The 16,340-nt window shown below is 36.9% G+C and overlaps 1 protein-coding gene across 2 annotated transcripts; it reads right to left on the minus strand.

The window, feature by feature from the left end:
- Nucleotides 1-975: 975 nt before the first annotated feature.
- On the minus strand, nt 976-15,957 carry dnajc14 (DnaJ (Hsp40) homolog, subfamily C, member 14). 2 transcript variants are annotated; one of them, XM_073825659.1, is made up of 8 exons: nt 15,905-15,957; nt 13,502-14,825; nt 8,382-8,480; nt 8,174-8,280; nt 7,196-7,315; nt 6,943-7,103; nt 6,747-6,849; nt 976-3,003 (listed from the first exon to the last, which is right to left on the minus strand). In XM_073825659.1, exons 2-8 carry the CDS (start codon nt 14,621-14,623, stop codon nt 2,700-2,702), a joined length of 2,016 nt encoding a protein of 671 aa, XP_073681760.1. In that variant the 5' UTR covers nt 14,624-14,825; nt 15,905-15,957; the 3' UTR covers nt 976-2,699. The 2 variants fall into 2 exon arrangements, with proteins under 2 accessions (XP_073681760.1, XP_073681759.1); XM_073825658.1 differs by having other exon boundaries at nt 15,625-15,941.
- Nucleotides 15,958-16,340: the final 383 nt, after the last annotated feature.

Below are 16,340 nucleotides of genomic sequence, written 5' to 3' on the forward strand. Positions count from 1 at the left end.
AAGATACTAAAATGGTTGCTGAAATGTGAGGGGTGTATTCACGTTTGTGAGATACTGTACTTTATACTGGAGTTAAATGCACAGATGTTACACTTGTACATGTTTAAGAGCAAAGCATTTGAAGAAATCAACTTTAATATAGGAGTGTTGGAGTGAGAGGCATCATCATACCAAATCATAAAAAAAGTGTCCTGCACATTATCACCATTATGATTGTTGGAATCTAGAATGATCTAAAGCATTTTTTTGCATATACATTTACATCACTCTGTACGACACATTTGCCTGGAATAAACCTTCATATAATCACAAAATACATTTGTCAACTGCAGCACCTCAACCAGACTTAAATTTCTCATCAAGAACAGTGAATCTAATGAATACAATACCCATCATAATTTTGTGAATGAAATATTGTCACATATATAATGAATTTACAAATGCATTCATCAAACAACAAAAGCGACATGTGAGCTTCTCTTTTTTTGTTGTTTAGTCAAGTCAATTTAAAAAGATCTATTATTTTGTTCAAAAGGTCAGTAAGGCTTTAACATCAGGAAGAAGTTTAGTGCAATAATAAACTGTCTGTTTTATTTCTATTATACCACTTCAATTGTCAGCTGAGGATAGTAATTAAATAACACTTGCCATTGACAACAGAAAGTTTCTGCTGTAAAGAAAAAAACAACCATTTAGTCCATTTAGCCCAATTTCCAAATCATTTGTAACCACATTAAATCTTTATCTTCATGCTTCTTCAATCTGAAATGACTTAAAGTAGAGTCACAGGCTGAAAGACCACTTACAAAGAGCAAAACAACAATTTGATTTGATTTCTGGAGTCTCTTTAAATGATTTTATTCTTGGGATTTCTGTTGTTCAACAAGGGCTTTTATCAGGAGTTTTAAGTACAACAACAGGAAGTTCCTGAAAGCATTTCAAAAACTTGAGAACACATGAAACTGAACACAGGTATATTAGTATGGTTTTATGTTCAGCTGTACAGAGGGAAAGCAGTCTTAAAGTATTGGGTCTACTGTAAAATAAAGAGAAAAAAAATGACCATTATGCCATAGGCCAATGTCGTCATGTTTGGACACTAATAAATCAGTTGACCTAAAATGATGTCTCCAGTGGATGAATGAAGCAACTGTCTTAAAATGATTCCTGAGTATTAAAAAAAGTGGTCAAAAGTAACAAGAGGACTTCCTCTTAAAGGGAGGCTCTGGGATTTTCACATAAAAAAAACCTATGCATCCAATGTCAATTTGTGCTTGAACTCTTATTTAAATTTTGATTGGTATCATTTTTCGCACTCTAAATATAATATACACTTCCAGCTCTAGAGGTGAGCTACATGAACAAACCATAAACCAAATCAATTAAGACCTCCAGTTAGCAGGCAGAGCATTTGATGTGAGAATCCCACTGGATTCCTAGACTCAAAGCTCCATTCAGATCATGTGAGGAGTTGTATTTTAAGAATATTAATCCATAGTGTATTTTTTTTGTAGAATAAAATATTTGTATATTCTGTCATTCCCTCTTAAACAACTGATTTTAAACAATAAAAAAAAATCTGTTTTAATATGAACTGCTTGAGTAACTGGTAAAATGATTCCTCAGGATTGCATGAGCTCTATGCCATAAGCCCAGGAACATCAGAAAATTTCAGCTACGTCTTTTTCCTGTTCTCTTACTAGTAGCAGATGAAAAGAAAGTCATCCCTGAGGTCTGTGTGTGACTTATACATTAATCCTTATGTGTTAATATATTACAAAACATTCAGCCACATTGTGAACATTTTCCATCAGATTCACCATTTCAAGCCTTGACAAAAGCAGAAACTTTTTTAAAGTAAAACTTCACCCAAAAGTAAAAAAGTCATTATTACCCTCCTCATGTCGTTTCAAACTCTGATGCAGTTTTTTTTTTTTCTTCTGGGGTGGGGAAAAAAATAAAATGCGGGGAGCCCTGAAGCTCAGAAATGGACTACAAAAGGTTTGACCTCAATAATACTTAACAGCTCTGGTTATCATGTATCCCATGACCATCATGTCAAATTTGGGTCAAATTTAATAGCTATGGAGGAGAACATAATCTGTAAATAGCTTAAATTTGGGTCTTTGGTTGTCGCACAAAGCTATCTAAAGTCTTCAGATGACTTGTAATGTAGCAAGTCGCATGGTCTACTTTCATGATGTTGGGTATTTTCTGTTCGTCCAGGAGCTTGACATTGTACTGAAAAAAGCTGTGAGAACATTTAAAACAAAAATTAAAGGCATAAAGGTTTGGAACAACATGCGGGTGAGTAAACAGTGACAATTTTTTAACAGTGGGTCAACTATTCTTTAGATACGCCAGGAAATCTACTCATAACGCATGAGTCCTTCTGTTTCCTGAAAGAACATTATTTCAAATGCTTGAACGTACGTTAATTTGTGTCAAAAAAAGAGATAACAGAAACAAAAAAATGGACTTCAAACTTGAAAAAGCAAAGAGCATTCTTCTTTGCTTGCTCCTTTACGAAATCTGATGTTGCCATTTCATTCTGCTTCGGGAAGCTTCAAAGCACCAACACTTAAATGCTCATCAGAGGTCAAAAGGTCCTTTGTCCTCATTTTGTTGCACTAGTTGGCCAATATCATGTCAAAACATGGCAACAGATAGCGCTCCATCTCTTTATCATATTGCATTTCTCAGCGCTGAAATGGCTTGCGAACTTTCTTGCGCCGGCGTGGGGGCTTTCCTGCATCAGTCCAGTGTTCGCTGGGGTCAGCCCGTTGAGCCCCTGGGCTAAAGAACCCTGTATGTGGAGAAGATCCTGAAAACATTGTTGAAGTCCCTGCAGCTGCTCCAGAAGAATGATGAGGCGGGTTTCCTGTTGGGAAGAATCCTCCATTAGCAGACATGTCACTGGGAGCTCCACCCTGGAAGAAGCGGTTGAAGAAGTCCTGCAGGTCTGCAGGTGAGCCGCCACCTGGTGCGTGATCTGGGGGGGATCTAGAGGACACAGAATTTAAAGTTTAACATGAAGACTGTCATTACCGTAACACATAGGCATTTAATTAGAGGCCAAGCACTGAACACACGTAGGCACCTCGAGTTATTGTTAGTGTCTACAGCAGCCGATGTACAACTTGCAGGAAATTTGGCACACAGATAGAGGAAAGTCTGAACATTAACCACAGCAAATTGAGGGTTTCTATCTCAAACCCTCTTGCATCACCAAATGTCCAAAATTTTGGGACTAGAAAATATTTTTTTTCCAATGATTCCTTGGCTCATGCAGAGTTGAATGCATAATTCGTCATGAAAATTTTCCAGGTTGAATTTTCTGAAAAACCTCCTTAAAACTCCTCCTAGACCGCTAGGGTTGGGCGATGTCGACCAATTTGGCATCGTACGATGTCTAACGTGAAACATCGCGATGGACGATGGCATCGTCCGCGGGGGGCCGGGAGAGGGCAGGATGGTTGTTGTTAAATAATTAATTCATAACCAATTAATTAATTGTAGCCTACCGTTTCCACCAGTGCTTAATTTGAGCCGGATTTTTAAAGATCCAGCATTAACAAGTGCATTAGATCGTGACAGTGCATGCGTGCACACGAGACATAGCAAGCGCAGGTTTATGTAGATGTATTTGGAGGATGTGTGTTGGTCCTTAACATATTTTCGACCAGTCAGCTTTAAGTTCAAAATTGCTCTCATTGATTGCTTACTGCTTAACCCACTCTCTCCAAACGCATTTAATGAGCGGAATGTTTAGAGAGAAAGTGTAATATCAGAAATAATACAAATCAAGCGAAATATTATTATGTATTAACATTATAAACACTATAAGCATAGCTATAAGTTAGTTACCCTGACTCCAAAACGAATCATCTAAATGTAACGGTATTCTGAACAGAACAGGAATGAAACAAAATATATAAAGTTAAGAAACCAAAACAAAGCGAAACTAAAAATAGCAGGCGTTGGGCTCACGTACCTCTGTAATTCGGCACAAATCCAAGTGTTTCCATATTCCCAATGCATTTGAATGATAAACTGTTATTTATAATGTATAGGCTTTGTATTGTACGTTTGTATTTTGATGGGGAAAAAAATATATATTCTCTTGTTTTTTGTTCCAAGTTCGGTTAGTTATGTTTTTTTCTGCTGTTTTTGTATGCCTCATTTATTAATGTAGACGAACTAGTTCATGTAATTCGTTTGCAGTTCACTGTTATTTATATTGTGATCGCTAACAACTTCCTTGTTATTATTTCCTCATAATAATAATAATAAAATAAGTAAAGATGCGGAAATTGAAAGCATGCATTTCATCTGGCTATATAGTGTGATTCAGTGTGTGTTTTTCGCGAGTGGGTTGCTGCTGCGGCGGGGGCGGGGCGGAGGATCGCGATGCTGGCTCAGCATCGTGATGTCTATCGACCCAACCCTATAGGCCGCTGCTCCAATTTTCATGAAAACTGAACAAGACTATCCTCAGACCATGCTGGCAAAAAAGTCTTTAAAACAGCTCTTGTGTGGCGCATCAATTAGTCAAAGTAAAAAAAAAAAAAAAAAAAAACTTGTCACACTGGCACCATGCCCTGAACCAAACTATGACATTTTGGGCTACCTAATGGTCAAAACATAACAAAATTCACAAATATGCTTTCTTATTTTATTAATTTGTCTGATGGCCATGAATCTTACCTCGTTATGTTCCTTGGGTCCTCCAGAATCCAGTTGGAATCCATTTTTGTCTGTCCACTATTCTGATTTTTCTCAAAAGCCTTTTTTTTTTAAAGGGGTCATCCGATGCCCATTTTCCACAAGTTAATATGATGCTTTAGGGTCCAAATGAAAAGTTTGTAATATACTTTGATTAAAAATTCTCTATGGTAGTGTAAAAAAACACTCATTTTACCTGGTAAAAAATGCCTCTGTTCTCAGCAAGTGATATCAGTACCTGGCCCTTTAAATGATATGAACCTCTGCTCACCCCGCCCTTCAGTTCTGTGGGGCGTGTCATTACATAGCACACGGGGTGTTGCCTAGACAACAGTTGGGGGTATAGTTTGGGGGAAAATGGCACTTGGGGGGCTTTGAAGACACTGTACAACCCCATCCATTTAAAATTTAATTTAAAAACCGGAGTTGGAACCGAAACAAGATGACACCAGCAAAGAAGTTCGGCAATTACGGCTTATACTGGACGTGTCTGAATGGTTAATAAACTTAATGTCACTTTGATTTATCTTTATATGTACTGGCAGGGTAGAGTACTGAGAGAGATACGAACGCGATGTGTTTACTTTGGTAAAGAGACAAACGCGGTGTGTTTTCTGTGGTAAAGAGACGAACGCGGTGTGTTTACTGTGGAGACGAACGCGGTGTGTTTACTGTGGAGACGAACGCGATGTGTTTACTGTGGAGACGAACGCGATGTGTTTACTGTGGAGACGAACGCGATGTGTTTACTGTGGAGAAGAACGCGGTGTGTTTACTGTGGTAAAGAGACGAACGCGGTGTGTTTACTGTGGAGACGAACGCGATGTGTTTACTGTGGAGACGAACGCGGTGTGTTTACTGTGGAGACGAACGCGATGTGTTTACTGTGGAGACGAACGCGATGTGTTTACTGTGGAGACGAACGCGATGTGTTTACTGTGGAGAAGAACGCGGTGTGTTTACTGTGGTAAAGAGACGAACGCGGTGTGTTTACTGTGGTAAAGAGACGAACGCGGTGTGTTTACTGTGGAGACGAACGCGATGCGTTTACTGTGGTAAAGAGACAAACGTGGTGTGTTTACTGAGGCATAGCTGATTGAACGAGCAAAAAATGATCGGTTAGCATAACTTACCCCGTCCTTATATTGAAATACATAAATGTGAGTGTTATAGTCTTTACTCGTGCAGTTGCAGGCTGTAAACAGTTTTGCAGGTATTGCGTTAAGGTTACATCTTAATCATTAACAGACACCGTTCTAAACCATCTAGCGTTACAAAGCTAAGCTTTATACTGACCCTCGTTTATAAAGCAGTATGGTGAGAAATGATTCACGTAAACATGAACCCATTTAGATAGATCAGCGGTCACATTCCCTCAGTGCTGTCCGTTTACTTTTCACTCGCGGCCTCTGTCGGTGTTATGCCACAACGACAGGCATCTGAGAACGGCTCGATATGAGAAGAGGCAAATTGTTTTACTAAATTAAAAGAAAACTACTGGGTGGATCTTTGTCATTCTAGGGTGGTTGTGTACACACACTCCCAACACACATTTCAGTTCAAACTGCTTGTAAAAGTGCATGTGGCACCGGATGACCCCTTTAAGTCGTCCTAGACGGTTTGTTTAATCTACATCAAATGTTACATAGATCATCGTCAGACCATACTGGTCTGAAAGTTATAAACAGCTTTTTGATATTTCAAACTGTTTTAACTGTTTCATCAAATGTAAAGCCAATCTGTATCTGAGGCTGTATTTTAATGTTTTAATGTTAACAAATGGAACCTTATTGTAAAGTGTTACCCTTTTTATTTTCAAGAAATTAAAGCCTGAAGTGTGCAAATCTCCCAGTGACCTGCATTGATAAACTGATTAGCATTCCAAATCTATCTGACAGCAATTATATCAAAAGGGCCTTTGAAAAAAACGATTGACCAACATAGTCATAATGGTCATTGGACAGCTAATGATGTCATAATGGTCTGAGGATACACACTTATAAAAAAGTCAGAGTGGGTACCTGTGGCGGCTGGCGCCGCTGCTACCTTTAGAGCCAAAAGAGATGTGATATGGCACGCGATGTGTGTCTGGAGAGATGCTTATACGTTGACAGCCTGCCCACTCTGTGTGTAAATAGACATGTGTCTCAGTTATCTGAACATATGCATACAACATATGAACACAGCAATTATAGAGTAAGAATGCAAATAAACTACCAGTTATGTCAAAGACTTTGCCATCCATAAAGGCGAAGTATGTGATGCGCAGTCCCAGCATACTAGATTCAGCCCAGAGGTCTCCCTCCTCAGCACTGTGCCACTTACTACATTCAGCACAGAATCTGGCCTCACCAGGGTCACGGTCCATCTCAAAGCGCCTGTGGAATAGGCGATACTCAGATAAACACAGAAATGCAGAACAAGCTTTATATAAAATGCCAAGCCTGAAATGAGGATCAGTAATACGCACTTGTGCTTGCCTTCACATTTAGTGCACATCATTGTGTTCATGGCTTCTTTCAGATCATCCTGGAGTTTGGTCAGGAATTCATTCATTGATTTTGAAAGCTCTGTAGCTGCCATACGCTTCCTGTAGACACAGAACCCAAATGCAAAAACACACAAGACACTTATAGTTATTTAAAAAAAAACATGTACATGTTATATTTCTAATCTGTCGTTTCTTAATTGTTGTAATAGGCTATTTACTAAATGTTTTAAATTGATAAGTGTGAAATGAGATACAAAGATACAATGTTTTAAATAATTTATATAACTAATAATTTTATTTTTACATGACATTAACCATCATGTTGTGTATTAGTTATTTGACCCAGAGAGGATTTCTTTCTTTTTTTGAAAATGCTAGTTAATGTTTATTTCATTGGACTTAACTTCCTGACTTTCCCTAAAAGAATTCAATAACTTCTGTACTTTTTTGGAATTTTTTCCCCCACCTTATTACACTTGTGGTGCTCCTTGTCAAAAACTGGAACTAAAAACCAGCCAACAAAAGATGGCTTATAAATCCCTTATTACACCAAGTTCTCACTATCAGCTTTCTTTCAGTTAGCACAGGTTTTGAGTGAATACTGCCAAAATTAACCAGTAGTTTAAATTTATTGAATTTAATCCAAAACGATTGAAAACAAGATTGCATAATGGCATATGGCATAATGAGATATTTTTACGATATTTTGTAAAAGGCTGGTCACTTCTGAATGGGAACACCAAATTTTTAGGATTTTTAGCACAGCACAAAGGTTTAAAAGAACACAATTGTGCTGCATTAGATTAACAAGAATCTGTGTAATCTGTGTTTAATTGTCAAGGAAATATTGTCAATGCAAAATAACAGCAGGCATTTTCCTCATTAAAAACATTTAATTAAATGTGCCAGTTATGCATATAAAGTTATGCTTATCTAATCTTATCTAAAAGCACTCACAATTCATATTCTCGCCGAGTCTCTGGGTTACTGACAATATCCCATGCTGCTCTTAACACCTTGAAGGCCTCGCCAGCACCTGGGTGCTTGTTTTTGTCTGGATGAACCTGTACACAAACAATACATTAAACCTTGACAAAGAACATAATCTATTTTTCATCCAACACAGACATAACTGTTTTAGGGCAATGATTTTATGTCACCTCACCTGTACTGCCAGCTGTCTATAAGCTCTCTTGAGTTCTGATTCTGTGGCATGAATATCCACTCCAAGAACATTAAATGGGTCCAACTCCTCTTCAGGGATCTGTACCAGAGCAGAAATCGATAAAGACTTCAAAGACTTGCTACTTGTCTTTAGAAAATGACATTATCCAACATTAAATCACTAAGAAACACATTACAGGCTTGCTCAGATTCTGTCCTGAAAAAAATAATAGCGAATAAAAGTTTTCAAACATATACCAGTTAAGTTGTAAAATGGATTCACTTGACCATTGTGAAGTAATGCAAGAACAACTAAAACGGCAAAACTAACAAGTAGTAAAGGTAGATATGTAGCTACCTCTACATATTTCTACTTGATATGTCCATTTATGAAATCTGTTGCTAGATTTTAGATTGCTTTGTTCACATAGAGGTGAATTAATAAAGTGATTAATTATACTGACAACAACAACAACAACAAGGTGCACATAAATTGATTTAGCATTGTGAGTGCTATGGATGAAAATAGCTCAGAGTGGAATGTCATAATCTGTAACATAAAATGACGTGAATATTGCTGTGTGGCTCTAAATCAATATTTTGTCTATGAATATACTTTGGTAAGTAAGTGTGTAAGTGGGATGAAGTACAGTTAAGTCGGTCAGTAATTAATCATGAAGTAAACCCTGACTGTACATTATGCATTATTAATCAGACAATACTTGAAGTAGTCATGAAGAAAAGGAAGTAGCAACAGATCTTTTTTCCGCATTGTGATGTACCTCCAAGTGTAAGAGATTACCCAAAAAAATGTCTGTTGGGAACATTTTACTTAAAGCCTTTATGTATACTGCATTACATGTTCAAAATGTACATTGATTTCTTGTTAGACTGAAAACTAGTTCTTTGTTACGTGTTTTAATGCATTATACTTAACTATGAACAGATACATGTTGTAATGTATTGTAACTGTGGCTGTAATTACTTAGGATATCATACAATACACATATGTATTAAACTAGGGCTGCAACAACGAATCGATAAAATCGATAAAAATCGATTACTAAAAGCGTTGGCAACGAATTTCATAATCGATTCGTTGTGTCGCGCGACGCAGAGACATTTGGTTGTTATTATATATATTAAAAAAAAAAATTGAGCGCAGAGCGGAGTGGACACATTCGGTCTCTCTCCCGCTCTGATGCCAGCAGAGTTCGGCACCTCATAAGCTGTGTTTCCATCCAAAAATGCGAATTTAACTTATGCGCAAAACTGGAACATTTGAGCATAAAGCACCGTTTCTACATTATATATATAGGCCTATGCTGCCCCGATTTATATCAAACATGTTTGATAAGCCTACTTTGGCTAGCGTACTTTCACAGCAGCCAATGCTCGATCGCAAAACAGCTGCTGTACGGGTCGTTGGATAGTGGAGATGGAGAAAACTACTTCTATAGTTTTTGTAACACTAGCTGTGTTTCCATCCACCTATTTTTATGCGCATTTTGGAATATGCGCACAAAAATCTCTGAATGGAAACGCGAAAATGCGCATAAATTCTGAAAATGCGCATAAAAAACTTATGCGCACAACTGAGTAGGATAAATTTTTTATCCGATAAGAAAAAATGCGCATAAACTACGATGGAAACACCTTACCGAATAAATTCCTCCATGCGCATTAAAAAAGTCATGTGACTTTGCATGCTGGAACGGGATAACTTGACTAACCAGCGGACCCATTTTGTTGCACAGCATCAGAAATGTTGTTTTGGTCATTCTGAAATGTTCCCTTCAGCGGTTTCGTCACTTGCCCACCACGGCACCGGCCCTGCGGTCGTTTTGATTATTTTATAGAAATAAAAATCATTTAGTTCAGTTAGAGAACAAACAGTACAATTAAAAACTAAACGCGGCTGCTCAATGCAGTGTGTCTAACAACAGTCACATCCGCGGCATGAGTCCGATTTCATTTATCACATTAGGAGTAAGGTGAGAAAGGCAAGACGTTGCCGAAAGATTTAGTTTTAAAAGTATTTTGGATTTTAAAAAGGCCTGTTGACTGTTTTCGTTTATCTAAGGTGATTTTGGAAGCTCATTGGAAGAACATTCGTTTCTTATTTATTTTTTTCCACCGTGTTTGCCAATTTTCAGTAGGTCTATTATTCATAATTAAACTTTGTGGAAGTTATTTAACAGTTGTTTATTTGTTTTTGTTAATAAATTAATAATTCTATGTTTAAAATAGACTAAGTGAGTTTGTCGTACTGTTTTGTTGTTGTCCATTCAATCAATTGACGCCGAACTGCCGCTAAATCGAAAGTGAAAGTAAAATGCTTACGGACATTTACAAGCTTTTAAAAGCGAATAAAAGCGTGGAAACGAGAGAATTATTATTATTATTTTCATGACTTCTCCTAGTTTTTTTTTTTAATCTACTGCAAGTTTATCAGGAAGTGACGATTTTGTTCTCTTTGTCTTGTTGGATGGAAACGGTGCCTTATGCGCAAATGTTTTATGCGATGTTCCAGTTGTGCGCATAAGTTAAATTCGCATTTTTGGATGGAAACATAGCTACTGTCTGTCTGTATAATGTGTCGAAAACATACCACAACCGTAAGGAGAAAGAGGAGCTCTGCTGAGGTGAAATCGTCTCAGTTTTGAATAGGGCTGTGACGGTGGCACGTTGTTTTTTTATATATAGCCTACACTTCAGTCAGCAAACAAGCAGCCTAAAAACGCTAAAATAAATCAAAGAAATAATATATTTAATTAAGAAAGTAGCCTAAGAGTATTAAATAGGCTATTAAACAAACATTCCTTGTAAAAATGTCCGACAGCTCATCAATTTTTGGCCGACTGAATTTCCAGTCCGACTGTCTTTTTTTCTCTTTCTCTTCCTCATTACACAGCTGCTGTTTTTAATAGCAAAGTGATTACATTTATTTTCGTTCCTTTAGTTTATAAAGTTAATTTAGAGATATATTTGGAACACTTTTTGTTTGTTAAATTCAAGTTTTTGTTTTTTAAAGTTATACCTAGCAAACAGCGGCAGACAGATCTAAAGCCTGCTTAATTCATCGCGATTTAAATTAAAATCCATTGATATAAAAAACTTAAAACATAACACAATATTAGTTTAATCATTCAATCAAGATAATTCCAAAGTTTGTGCGGAGAGAAGCGCGCTTTGCAGGACATTGAGACGCCAGTGCAATGTGGAATTTCTTTTTTTGCTCATAAAGGTAAGAGTAATTTACCACCCGGGCCGGAACTGTAAAGGGTCTACCTTAGTTTGTGTGTACTAACAGTATCAACAAAATGTGCTCTTAAAGAAAACAAACAGAATACGCTTGATATCTTTGGTTTAAACAGGAGCGCTTCACAATAATTAACCGAAACCCAGGTAATTGCCTCACAAACACAATATCTAAAGCTTTAAATTATTATTTTACTATAAAACGAAATAATTAAAATCGAAAACAAAACTCTTTCATTAGCTAATCCATAAAGATGCATTGGGCATTAATGAGCAGATGGCAGGATCGTCAATTTCATCTTTGCAACACTGAATCAGAAAATACTAGTTTATTAATAAGTAATTCGAATATTTTCTTAATTTTTGCCTTGACTCATTCATGGTAATTACTTTTGCTGGGGCTTTGAGGCCAGTTTTGCGTGCATTTGAATGCGGAACTCTTCCAGCTGGTCGCTGCTGATGGCAGGACACTAAACACAGAATGAATGTAGCAGAAAGTTAGTCAAGTTATCCCGTTCCAGCGTGCAAAGTCACATGACTTTTTTAATGCGCACTGAGGAATTTAATTTGAGAGGCTTCTTGATGGGAAATGCCAACCATGCAGCATGTACACCACAGCAAGCCGCTGTCTTGACGGATAGTAATTTTAGTTTATTTAGTCTATATATTTGGCAGATGTAAAGCATACATGTGTATGTTTTTTGTGTTAGTCCATTTTTATTTTATTATTATTATTATTATAACAGTTCAAGGAGCAACATGTTCGTGCACTTTCTAAAGATTTTAGTTCTGTTTTTGAATAAAGGGTTGTAAATCCCTTGGTTTTTTTTTTATCCGATTCATCGATTAATCGAAAAAATAATCGACAGATTAATCGATTATTAAAATAATCGTTAGTTGCAGCCCTATATTAAACATCATATATATTTATATTTAATATGTGAAATATCTTGTGTGTGAATTTAGTTTTTAAGGGGAGACACTGCAGGCAAAAACACTGTTTTTTCATGCACCTGTCAAGTTTGAGATTTTGGGCTTTTTGGTTTTTCATTAAGTGTTTTTTCAGAGTAGTGGAAAGAAAACGTCCAAAAGACACCGTTAAGTGTTTATTTTATAGCACTTTATCTATTTGTGCCAATAGATTTCAATTACAATACATATTTTTAAAGGCCGTTTTCAGACTTTACATTTTTATTCTTGTTTATATCCTAAAGGTTTTTTACAGAGGGATTTGTTCATATATAACTTGCTTGATTTTATACATTTTACCCCCCCCCCCCAAAAAAAATATAGTTTTCTGCCTCTAAGTATTTTCTGAATTATGGATTGACAAAATGAGATACCCAAAACTCCTTCTGTAAAAAATATTTGACTTTAATATGTGAAAAAATTAAACAAGAATTTTGAAACTGACTTCATCCAGTGTTTAGATTTTTGTACTAGAAATGTATGCAAATGATCAGATTTAATTTCATTAAATAATGCCTCATTTGCATATTACAACTTAACATTTTAGAAAACTTGTAATACAAAAAATGTTTGTATACCCTATTCACCTGCAGTGTCTCACCTTAAACAGTATAACACTTTTAATAAGTATAAAGTTTCTAAAGTGTAAACTTTGAAATATATACGTGTGTATATAAACTATATACTTAAGCTATATGTTTTCAATGAGTTTTGCTCAGATGCTACAACTGTGTTATCAGCAGATGAGATCATTCAAATTATGATAGTTTTCTCGCAAAACATAGCTAATCATGTATTTTCAAAGACATCAAAATATAGTTCTGATTTAAAATAACTTGTCATACGGTCAGACATTAATGTTTCCATCTTTATGTAAACACCAATCAATACCTTGGCTAGTGCCAGCAGTCTCTGCAGTTCCTCGCCAGGTTGCCACTTGTCTGCACCTCTGGTTGGAGACTCTGGATTTGAGCTTTCATTCATGATGCCTTTTTTAAAGAAACACCCATGAATCCTCATGGTCAGATCTGACACTTTCCTCCAAACCCTGCTGCTTTGTAGGGCAAGCCACCATTTTCTGCCTCTCTCTCCTGCAAGTCTTCCCACAATACACCTCATCATCTGAGAGCCAGCGCTTAGTAAAGCACAAACAAATCTCAGACTGGAAAGAAAAGCATGTTGAGCCCAACGTGCAGACTTGCCAAAGCCCTCCATTAAGGCTACACCTGAACACCAGCTCCAGTCCAGGACTCGCCTTACATCTTGCGTCATGCCTGGAATATCTGTGACTTTGCAAAGCATGTGTGTTCCAAAGTCGTATATTGCAAGTGCAGATGATTCAACCGCAACCCCACAGCGGTGGGTCAAAGAGATGATGAGTTCCACGACCATATGGATGCAGGAAATGCACCAGGGGCTGACAAATTCTGCCAGGAAATCCCGACACACCATGACCAGCTGGATCCCGTTTTTCCTTCGTACACGGCTGTGATTGTGCAGATGGTGGTTCCGTCGCCTTACCTGCTTGTGTCTGCTGGGCCCAGAGGACGCAAGGAAGGATTTATGAGACATGGAAGATGGAGATGTCCATGATGGGGTTGGATCGCAAGGCCCCTGCCCTAATCCACTCTTTTTGGACTTTCCTTTCTTACCAGTTCCAGCATTGCGGGATCTAGACTCTCCGTTGCCTCTAAACTCATTCTCTAATTCATTTTTCCCTCCTTTTTCACATTTCTCCTTATCTTTTTCAGAAATTCCATCTTGCACCTGATCATGATTCAAATATTCAGTTTTGCCATTTTGCTCTTCATTCTCATCTATTTCCAAATCAAAGTCTTCATCAGGGAAATCACAATCAAAATCATCGGCCGTCTCATGTTCACACTCAGGTCCTTGAGACGATGTCACATGGCTGTCATTTCCATAACATGGACTGGCCAAAGAAACAATGGACGGCCCATGGCCAGTGCTTTCCTCTTCTGTATCCCAAAGTACAGCCATGTCTTCTTCCATCTTGCTCAAATATCCAAAGGTTCACTCCTTCACACTTAAGACAGTCATGGAGAGATCCATCATGAGTTTCAGGGTGGCAGCAGACTTAGACATGCATGCATTGCTTTTAACAATGGTCTCATATCTACAAATGAAACACAATATGGGGTCTTCAGCATGTCCAGCATGTTTTTTTTTTAAATCACAGCGGCATTCTGAACCCCTGCAAATAAGAAGAAAAATCTTTGTAAACATACTACAAATAGCACATCTAAACATAGTCCTTATATTTGAAACCATAAGTTCTAGTATAAGCAAACTGTTTCTGCACTACAAAATAACTATTAAAACTTTTTACATACATAGACCTAACCAACACAAATATCAACACAACCACAGGGTTCCAGAAGTAAAAATCCCATTCATATATATGGAAACATATAAACCTTTCATTATAGATCTACTATTCAAAATTGATTAAGCATTGATATATGTTTCTGAAGATAACAGTAATTTATAATTATTTTAAAGCTGAATTGAACTGATAATCCTGAAGAGATACAATAAGTCTTATAATATAATATAAAACAATACAATATCTTACAAAGAAAAATAACTGGAAGAACACTTTAGTCACCATTTCATCTATTTTCAGATGTGAACAATCAATATATGCATTTCTACAAATACACATGAAACCTATTGGCTTAGAGGATTTTTACAACCAAACCGTGTTAAAAAATACTATGCATTCACAATTTGTGGAATTAACAAATTTGTTAATTCAAAGTTTTTAGTATTTAAAGAGGTAACTCAGCATTTTTTGAGTAACTCATATCAAAACAACTTTCACTGCTAGTGACAGCAAGTTTGCTGACCTGAATGTTAAGCGTTATGTTAACCTTAATTCCTTTGGTAAGATGTCACGAAGCTTTTTTGAGCAATAAGAGCATATCACACCCATGAGGGAAGTACCAGAGAATGAAATGTAAACATGCAGACATCACATGTCTGTAACTTACTGAACACTCAGTCTTGGTAAAGTGCATGAATATCGACTCCTCAAATGCTGCACACTGAGGACTTACAGACGGCAGTTATTGTTGTAGATGTTTATGTGTAATAATCTTTTTATTTGCTTAATCTCTCCTTTACGATGCTGTTTTGCTTTAGCAGGCATGCTAACAGAAGCACATCCACAGCGAGCGTTACTGCATTACTCCACTAAAAGAACAGTGTACAGACAGGAATGTTTATCTCGGGTGTAAGATGAGTTTGAAACAGCTCAGCCTATCTTCTCACCTATCTTTAGCTGCTTTCACTGTCCTTCTATCTCCCTTCTTGTTCACTTCCGAGTACAGCACAGGCGCTGAAACGTCACTTCCGTTTAAGTAACCCTTTCCTGCCATCAAAGAAGTACTTCTATACTCTTTGCTGCCATCTCTTAACTGGACGGGCGCAAAGCGTCATGATACGTTATGTATAATAGCATAACAAAAAGATGAAGCCTATGAGTTGGGACACAGCTGATGAGGCTTTAAAGTTTATTGTTTGAGATTGTGTGTTAAATATTTTATTCCTATATCATGTCTTATTAAAAAAAAAGCAGTGGAAAATGATCGCTTCACAGCATTGTCAAAACACAAGTAAAAGAAAAAAACAATATAAAATGAAAAGAAATAAGTAAATGAATATATATGAATTAAGAGATGGATAAGTTTTATCTTTGTGTTATCCA

The sequence above is a fragment of the Garra rufa genome, chromosome 20, assembly GCF_049309525.1.
Source record: "Garra rufa chromosome 20, GarRuf1.0, whole genome shotgun sequence".
Taxonomy (NCBI): domain Eukaryota; kingdom Metazoa; phylum Chordata; class Actinopteri; order Cypriniformes; family Cyprinidae; genus Garra; species Garra rufa.

Coding starts and splice junctions, on each gene's coding strand:
- dnajc14 (XM_073825659.1), bottom strand. CDS start 14,623: ATGGAAGAAGACATGGCTGTACTTTGGGATACAGAAGAGGAAAGCACT. Junction 8,481..13,501: donor GACTGCTGGCACTAGCCAAG/GTATTGATTGGT, acceptor GCTCTGGTACAG/ATCCCTGAAGAGGAGTTGGA. Junction 7,316..8,173: donor ACTCGGCGAGAATATGAATT/GTGAGTGCTTTT, acceptor CTGTGTCTACAG/GAAGCGTATGGCAGCTACAG.